This window comes from Myxocyprinus asiaticus, chromosome 28 (assembly GCF_019703515.2).
Source record: "Myxocyprinus asiaticus isolate MX2 ecotype Aquarium Trade chromosome 28, UBuf_Myxa_2, whole genome shotgun sequence".
Taxonomy (NCBI): domain Eukaryota; kingdom Metazoa; phylum Chordata; class Actinopteri; order Cypriniformes; family Catostomidae; genus Myxocyprinus; species Myxocyprinus asiaticus.
The window spans coordinates 3,348,653-3,358,108 of record NC_059371.1 but is presented as its reverse complement, the minus strand read 5'-3'; the positions used below and the strand labels follow the sequence as shown (position 1 = coordinate 3,358,108).

Below are 9,456 nucleotides of genomic sequence, written 5' to 3'. Positions count from 1 at the left end.
CACGTTACCAGACACGATCATATTTTTATATCAAGATAATTCATGTTAAATCATAATTTTTTTTCTAGTAAGACCTTTGATATTAGGGCAATAATCATATTCTTGATAATTTTTGTATTGTTTTCCTGTAAAAATATAAATTTGATTGATCTTGTTTTAGAAACAACACTGCATAAGATATTTAGGTTTTTCAGAGAATGTATTTTTAACGTGTATTTTGTCTTACTGTACTGGCAGAGTTTTTATAGTCAAAACAAGTGAAAAAATCTACCAGTGCCGAAGAAGTAATCCAAAGTATTTAGAATATGTTACTGAGCTTGAGTAATCTAACGGAATACGTTACAAATTAAATTTTACAGCATGTATTCTGTAATCTGTAGTGGAATACATTTCAAAAGTAACCCTCCCAACCCTGATTATAGATATCTATAATAAATTTTCACTAGTTAAAATGCTAATTCTTGATTTCAGAAATAAAAGAGTGAAAATCCAAGTTTTTATATTTATAATTCTTGATATAAAAAAATGACATCCACGGAAATACACATTCTTGAGATCAAAAATGGAATGTCAGCTAGAAAAAGCAGTCTTTTTTTATATTTGTTCATTAATGTTCACTAATAGAATTTCACTGCATCAGATATCTTTTATTGAAACTAGTAAGAACCCCTTTTAAGATTGAATTACTCCAATTTGAAATTAACAGTAACTAATGTAAAACAAAATACACATCAATATTTAGCTTGTTTCCTCTCCCCATGTAATTTAATTGTTGATATCAGGAATGGACATTTACACTAGTAACAACATAATCATTTATATATATAAGAAATTTTACTAGTAAGAAATACATGGCTGATCTGTATGTAGACCCCATCCAGACTCCCAGCCAACCCAAACACCCTTAATATTCAAATGCTGGATTAACACTAATAACAAACATCATTAAATTATTCTAAGCTTCAGCTATTTTCTCAATGAACTCTTATGCAAAGTCCCCTTTAGTGTCTGATAGAAAATTTACATTGGTTTATTTTATAGAAGGAAAACATTACTCAATCTGTTAAAGAGCTCATTTCTTTTAACCATAAATACAAATGAAGCATATTTTTAAGACATAAAATTGTATCTAGCCTGAGTCAGTCCGCAAGACCTCTGCAGTAACTGTGTATCACAGGCTGTTTAAAAAAAAAAAAAAAAAAGCGCAACATACACCAAAATATGTAAGAATCCTTAACTTTATTACCATTTTGAATATAAATTCCTGCAGTCCACAATAGAAAATGCAGAGTGTATACATTGAAAAGACTGATCCCAAACCAGTTCTGTGCATGGGCACATTAAAACAAGACATCAGTATTGAGGGGGCATGTTAAGAACCATTGCGTCAAACAGCCAATGTACCGTTATCTACTGAATGGGGCTCAGAGCTAAGCAAGTAGCAGGATGTAGTTTATTACAAAAAAAAAAAAAAAAAAAAAAAAACCTAATCTTTAGGTGCAACAAAATAATTTTGTCCATGATACATCAACTCAAGAAATCAATTCAGTGCACCAAACGAGTAATGTATACAAAACACAAACTAAGAACACACACAACCTATATATCTCTACCACAGTCTGTGAACATGTTTTGCATCGCTCTGACTCAATGCAGTAATTCCTGTGGCATGTCCAGATGGTTATATATATGAAAAACAAACGTTTCTGTTCATTGATGTGCACAGCGCTGAAAGCAAAACCAGTAATAACTAAAAAAAAAAAAAAAAAATATTTGAAAACCACACTTGAAAGACAGCTATAAATGAATCAGACACTGCACTTGGAAAGAAACAAACATTCTTGCCAAAGGCTGCACTGAGACCAGTTGAACATCGTCAGGTAAGAGAAGAGTTAATCCATCATAGGCTGTTGTACAGTGAGGTATGAACGTGACAGTCAAGTCCAGAGTAGAACTGACCTGGTTGCAGTTTTCCGGGTTTAATTAACCATGTTTGTAGCAGCATTTAGTTCTGAGAGGAGACCCAGTCACTGGACCGATCAGCGTTCCCTGACATGGAATTTAACACGTCAAACAACAAAAATAAACATTAAGCAAAAGCTAAATTATCGAAGATGTCTGAGTGGACTGTAAGAGGATATGAGTAACGCGGCTGGGAGATTTTAAAAGGAAGTTAATAGCAAATGGAATGACCTATCTTCTATTTAAAAAACTTTTATTGGTTTGTTGCATCTCAAATTAAGGACTGATGTACAAATTAAAAGCATTGCTGGTGTCTAAAATGATTTGTGGTGCATTTGATACGATTAGTATGCCATACTTAAGTCTCTAAATTAAAATCGATCAGTCACCAAATTCAACAATTCCAAACACGGCCGGACAAGCAAACGGTTGCTTAGCATTTCCATTGGGTGAAATCTGACTGTCCCGAGAATAGCATTTCCCCACCCATAAATGTATCGGGAATAAATGAAATCAGTGAAATCTTCACGGTGGCGGGTCAGCGGAGGGTGATAAAGGTTCACGGCAAAACATTCAATGAAATGTTGATTACAACGAGTTAAAAGTCCTCTAGAGATTATGCTCGCTCAAAAGTATGCTCAATTTTATTTCTAGCTCGAGTCACAGAGAAGCTAAGAAGTATAAATGGAGAGAGTTTAATCGCACACGCACACACAACCCATGTGAAAACAAACGAGTAGGTCAATTCACCTTTGTCCAGTATACAATGACATGAATTTCACACAGCCTACCATATCTTGGATTTAAAGACTTGGAAAAAGAACAAACTTGAATTCTTACGACGCCTGAAGCTGTTCTGTACGAAAAAGAAAAAGTTCAGTATTTTGCAATTGTTTTATGTCAGGTTGCCATCAGAGCATATCTTTGTCCAGTATAAATGACAGACGCTTTCAACCAGTTACCCATTGAGTGCGAGACCTATACATAAATGCATACACGTGTGTATGCATCCATGAATAAACATACAGTATTTGAGTCTTTTTTCCAGTGGTGTTACACAGAGAAGGCGCAGGAAGTGTGCTGGCCTCCCTGACACTAGGGGCACTAGAGCGTACAGGTGAATTGGAGGGGGAGGGTGGCACTAGTGTAAATGTGTGGGGGGGAGGATTCAGTCCAGCTCTGGTCAACAGGAAGAAATAACGTTGGATTGTGAGGTAGCACAAGTTGCTAGTTACTGTTCATCTTCCTCCTCCTCCTCTTCCTCAGAGGACTTAGATGGCTGCTCCTTCTCCTGGAGACAGTGTAAAACACAATCGAATGAGAAAATACATCTATATCTGCATTATAACATGTAAAAGCAATGCAATACAGGATGCACAGAGGATAGTGATGTGTTTTTCCTGATCTTAAGGTTCAGAGATGAAGTTGAGATCATGAGAAAAACTCATTGGTAATTGTTGACTATTTAGCATAACTACTAGAGGCAGGAACTGGCAATACAGTGATATCTTGGTCATGATAGATACTACTGTAATTCTTTACGATTAGTGTATTGCAACTTAACTGATGCATCGCAATCTTGTTTCTCATTTGCATTGAACTTTGTGCATATATACATTATATTTTTACCTTATCCCCCCCCGATAAAGTATTTCATGATTTAAATAATGTGTACAAAAAATACATGTAAATAAACTCATGGAAATCACCCTTCACCACAGTAAATTAGTCACTGACTTTATTACTCATAACCTCCGTTCTCACGTTTCCTGTCCTCTAGGCAACTACAGGTCACTCAATGCAGTAAAACTTAGTTGGCTGCTGCCAACTAAAAATTGTGGAAATGCTCATTAGACCTTCATGAATGAAGGATTTTCTACATTTTACATGACACACATGCTTTAACATTTGCTTGATTTAAAATTAGAGCTGTAAAAAGGTAAGATGTTTGGATGGCTTTCAAAATGTGGTCATGATGAGTGAGATGTTTCGGTGACTCAACTCGCTGGATTGCTGTGGACTATGTTTGAATGAGGAAAACCAGTGCCAGGATTGTGCCTCATGTGACAGGAATGCAGGGCCGATGACTACACAGTGAGCTGTCGAGGAAACGGGCGGCACTGGGTTCTGCTTGATTACATGCCAAACCGACCACACATCAAAATAAAGGTTTCAAGACATTAAATTTGTCCTACAAGAGCTACAAGAGAAAACTGAGGACGTTTTTTTGAACTGCTTCAAGAAATCCCTCATTATAAGCAGCCACACAATTACTTTGTAATGAGGACATACTTTACTAAATTTAGCATTTTTCTAGAATAATAAAGAGTTTTGTTATTCCAAATAGATGTTTAGTCACTTTTTTTTTTTTACATTCATACATGTATATATTTTTGGGATGCACAGATGTATCGACCAATTTTTGCCCAAATTAAAAACAACTGTCATACCGGTTATAAGCATGAAAACGCAAATAGGAAAAACGGATGGGTTTATAATGTAACTGTATTCCACTGTATAAAAAGTTTTAATTGTTTTATTTTCTGTGATTAATATAAACATCAAAATAAATGAAATCCAAAAAAGTAAAGCATCTTACGTACATGCATCTTATATCATAAGAATAGCAAATACAGCAGTGCAAAAATGTTTTAGAAGTGCAAAATAACCTTGTTTTTCCACCTCAACTGTCATGTTATCACATTTTGTATCTTTTATAAATCATCTTTTTTCTTGCATTTTTCTTTAACTGTGGCTCTTAAAATCTTGCTCATGTTCAATAAAATGTTTTTTAGAATAAAATAGCTTTGGTACCTTTTTTTTTTTTTTATAGAAGTTTGCTTAAAATATACAAACAAATAAAAAACAAAACAAAAAAAAAAATGCTAATGCAATCAAACTAGAGAAAGTGCCAAAATATTGGTATCAGCCTATAGTTTTTGGTTAAAATCAGCATCGGTCAATAACTTTCATATCGGTGCATCAAAAGTCTGTAAATATATATATATATAAAAATTGCTTGACAAACCTCCCATTGGAATTCATTCTCATTTGGAAAAAAACGTCACCTTTTTTTACTTAAAAAAAAAAATGGACATATTTACATAAATTTTAAATGAATTAAAAAAATATATATATATATTTTTTTTATATGTAAATATTTGTTTCTATTTGTTCTTCCAAATGAGTATGTCCCCCAAAGGGAGGTTTTGTCAAATAGTGACGTAAACCCACACACTATTAAGAAGTGCACTGGGTGGAGCACAAACAAGACACTCACCACTTTCTTGGGTCTTCCACGGCGTTTAGTCCCTGCAGGTGCCGAAGCTGCTGCAGCTTTCTGAGAACAGGAGAATAAACATTTAAGAGTGCTGAACAAACAGATGAGCACAAGAGGCCGCTGCTGAGCTCGTGTTGGCAGGTGGCCCGAGGGCAGCGAGTTCTTTGGCTATTATATTGGAAACGGACATGAGCAGCACGCAGTGCACTTCAGTTCGCTGGCCACCTGGTCCGGAGCTGAAAGACAGCTGGTACAACCGGGCGAGAGACACCAACACATGCACACACAATAGCAATATGCGGTGTGCATGTGGGGGGATGGGTTGGTGGGTCAGCTGTTGTCATGACAATAGATGGAGGGGAAGGAAGAGTGGAAGTGGGGGGTGGGGTTATCATCTCGAAGAGTGCTCTGCTGCCCGTGCACCTGCAATGCACAGCGCTTGATACGCCACAGGAAACTAGCATGCAGTCAGGAAAGTCAACTGAAACGGAGCAGTCGGTTTTATCTGTGGGCTTCTACGAAAACAAGACTGCTCTGATTATCGTTCAATTTTAAAGAGATTTTCTTTGAGCAAAAAGAAATAACCAAATAAGAAAATAGGAGTGCAAAAACATCAATATGGCAACATTTGCATTTAAATCCAAACAATTTTACATTTTTAAAAGCAACAAAAAAAAAAAACAAAAAAAAGTCTGCTTATGTCTAAACTGAAGCAGAATTGTTTGCTTTTATTAGGGGGTTTTCCAAGTAGAGGGCCGCAAACCAATTCAGACAAATGCAAGACAGTCACTTTAGTTGTCTTTAGATCTATGTGGTTGCTGTACGATCATAACACAGCTGAGAAACATGTCTACTCACTTTGCCCTTGCTTGCAGCGCCACTTGGCTTGTTTTTGCTGCCCTTTGGTCTTCCTCTAGGTCTCTTCGGTGTTGGAGATCCACTCGGTTCCTGCTGCAAGAATACATCACATGTAAAGTGAGATTAAAACACTGAACAAATTAAGTATTTGAAAGACTAAAAGAACTGTTCAAATAACTCCTGATATTAAAGAAGAATAAATAATCACCACCAAGGCCCATTCACAGGTGAAATGGAGAATGTTGTGCACAAACTATTCTCAAAATATCACTTTTACAAGTTAAGAGGGTCCTGTAGAATATGATAAAGTGAAACATTAGGGTCATTTAGAGTAAAGCATGTTCCTGTTACCTCAAGGAAACCAAGTTTACGTCAATGAGTTAACTAGGAATATCATTTAAGCCATTTGAATCAGTTTGTGAAAGGCATAAATGTTAATAGCATTTACGAGAGTTTATACATTTCCGGTCTTCATGTTCAACTTAAGGCCAACCATGCTAAAGTGTGAGAGGAGCATATTAGCAGTTGCACAACATGAAAGAGCTTTTGGATGAAAATAGCCAAAAAAAAAAAAAAAAAAAAAAAAAACTGGGACACATTTTGTATTCTGAACCACATTTCAGCTGCTCCATCTTTAGTGTGCTTGTACATTTTTACCTGCATCTACCAACACCTACCTATTCTAAAAGGTCGTATTGAGAAATCTCTCAACTGCAAAAATAGTGCAATTAAACAGTGTTTGAGCATGTGATGTGAACATTGCCCACAGAGATAAAGTCAGTGTAAACTACTCAACTGCACATTTGTGACACATTGGTTTTAATACTGCTTTAAAGTACTAGCTGTAAGGATACTATATATTTTGAAGCTCAACAAGACAAGCCTGGTAAACAAACTAATTTGGAGTTTGGTCAGTGTTAACTAGGAGTAATATATCTAGTTGTCTGATGGTGGCCATGGATTACTACTCGCAGGCTCTGATTACACTAGTGAGTAATAGAAACCTTAAACCCAATGCCCTCATGAGCCCCTATGAGTGACTGCTGGACGAGCCAATCAGGCACTGGCATTTCCCAGCAGCCAATCAGGGAGCAGCTGGAACAGAGTAAGTCGGTTACTGCTGGTTTACAGAGATCATGTTACCGGCCTTGGTCAGCCTGCCACAGTGCCACTCCAAATGACCATTGCACATGTGAACCTCACTCTGAGATGTGTGCACAATTCAGTGTTGGATGCATCAAGAGATCCAGGACATATTCTGCCACATATGCAGAAACATCAGTTAAATCCATACAAGATTTCATGTTTTTAGGTTCACACCTTTTAACCATTTAATTGATGTTTTTTACAGTCTCTGTCTTGAGCTACTTAGATTATTTTAAATAACTGTATAGAGACCGTACTCATGGCAAATAAAATATTTAAGATCATGAATAATAAAAAAGGCCTAAATTATCTTATATTACCATGGAAGCCACCAGGTGTACGTTTCCTCATCAGTCCATGTGCAAAAAGCAATAAAAAAAAAAAAACAACCCCATACGTGCATTGTTTTAACCAACACACTTGCAAACGCCAGTATTTTCATTGCACTGATATGTAAAAGCATCCAGTTGCAAGCCAAACTGCCATCAGAAAGCATTGCAGTACCTGTGGGTTTTTTCGTGGTCTTCCACGTCCTCTCTTCTCTGCTCCATCTTTCTCTTTAGGAGCCACTGTGTCCTTGCCCGAATCACTCATGTTTTTACTGGGAAACCTGCATGAAAAGAGAGTCTGTCGTTTAGCACTCAAACAACTGTGATAACTGCATAATTTCGCAAAACTACTGTAATAATAAATAATGCGAGATTAGTCCGTAGATATCAAGCGCAAATTAAAACTTTACATTAAGGGTAACGGAGGAGCGCGCGGGAAGACCGGCTTCTCGTTTGTTTACAACACGCGCTAGGCCCGAACTCGCGCGCGCACAGACCTTATCGTGTATTAATTACAAATAGCATGTCTCCGTTAAAATAATCGGATTTGTAATACCTTCAACGACAGACAGGATATCCCTTGGAAGTTATCTGCGCTGCGGCGGATCTTTAAAAACAGAAAGCGAAAAGGCGAACGGCGGTTTCTACGGAAACCCCGCAGCTCCAGCACGAACCGGAACACGAGCACGCAGCGCGAGATTCGCGCCCTTTTAAATCCCCGATTGTGTCGTTTACGCGTGAAGACCTTTAATCGATGAAAATACTGCCAAAACACATTTTAAACGCACACTTCTTAAGTCCCTTAAACATTGTTTCAACACAGAACCCGTTGTTGTTTATGCGACGAAGAGCTTTTTATCGTCGGAAGAAGTTTGAGTCACTTCAATATTATAGAACTAAAAATTCCTGTTATATGGAAGTATTTCGTCTGTGTGCTTAAATGATCTTAAATTTACAAAAATAAGTGAGCCGGGATACCTGACTTTTTAATCAAAAATTAACTCTATTAACTACTTTGAAAACGACGTAAAACAGAAAAGATGGATCATTTATAAAACTGTTATTGCTGTTTTTGTGCAAATGAAAGTTTCTTTGTGAGGTTCATTGTCTCATCGCGTAAACAAGACACTACAATGAAATAAGCGCCACACGAGCCCGCCAATTTGTAAAACGTGACCTAATCTCGACTTTAAAACCCGAAATATTCGTATTTCTTTCTTTTATTTTGTATATTTGGCAGAGGAGATAAACTATACAAAACTTAAAAGCGAAAGATACGATTTTAAACTCACCCTTTTAAAAAAAAGAAGCGTTCCAGTGCGTGTGAAAACACGACGCGGTGTGAATGCTGCGAAAGAAAGAAAAACAACAATCGCCTTCGGGAGTTTCAGGGGCATTTCACGGGATCTTCCACACGGGAAATACACCGACGGGAGGCGGAGACTGTGTTCGTTTGAATATTCAAGAACACATAAACGTCATTGGTGGATTTTCCTGTCAATCGTGATGACGCAACATAGCGTTGCGTTCTTTGATCCCCCCCGTTCCTCGCTATTTCTTTTTTTTTCTTTTGTTGCTTTTTAACCTAAATACACTATTTTATTTTATGAAAAAACAAAGATTTAACTTTTGTTTGTTCGTTTGTTAACTAAATATTGTATTGAAAAGCAAAAGGATCTCGACTTTGAACACTTTTTTTAATCTTCAAAATGTACTATTTCACACAATTTCTAACTGTACAACTACAGATGCAAAACTATACTTATTGGACTTTACTAAACTGCGTGTAGTGTGTGGGTTAGTGGGTAACCATTTAAAAACCACTTGCAAGAAAAGCCAAAGCTCAGACCTATGCATTTATTCAGTCTGATAACTCATCTT

General features: G+C 36.8%; 1 protein-coding gene and 1 long non-coding RNA gene across 5 annotated transcripts in view; one reads left to right on the top strand and one right to left on the bottom strand.

The window, feature by feature from the left end:
* LOC127418969 (uncharacterized) overlaps nucleotides 1-1,523 on the top strand; it is a 983,530-nt gene extending 982,007 nt beyond the window's left edge. The window contains exon 2 of the long non-coding RNA XR_007893577.1: nucleotides 240-1,523. This is a non-coding gene — a long non-coding RNA (uncharacterized LOC127418969). The remainder of the gene's footprint in view (nucleotides 1-239) is intronic.
* LOC127418961 (high mobility group protein HMG-I/HMG-Y-like) lies at nucleotides 1,453-9,004 on the bottom strand. Of its 4 annotated transcripts, none has more exons than XM_051659911.1 (5): nucleotides 8,868-9,004; nucleotides 7,751-7,856; nucleotides 6,101-6,193; nucleotides 5,243-5,302; nucleotides 1,453-3,253 (listed from the first exon to the last, which is right to left on the bottom strand). In XM_051659911.1, exons 2-5 carry the CDS (start codon nucleotides 7,838-7,840, stop codon nucleotides 3,194-3,196), a joined length of 303 nt encoding a protein of 100 aa, XP_051515871.1. In that variant the 5' UTR covers nucleotides 7,841-7,856; nucleotides 8,868-9,004; the 3' UTR covers nucleotides 1,453-3,193. The 4 variants fall into 4 exon arrangements, with proteins under 4 accessions (XP_051515871.1, XP_051515874.1, XP_051515873.1 ...); XM_051659914.1 differs by having other exon boundaries at nucleotides 6,101-6,190; XM_051659913.1 differs by lacking the exon at nucleotides 8,868-9,004 and adding an exon at nucleotides 8,132-8,297 and having other exon boundaries at nucleotides 6,101-6,190.
* Nucleotides 9,005-9,456: the final 452 nt, after the last annotated feature.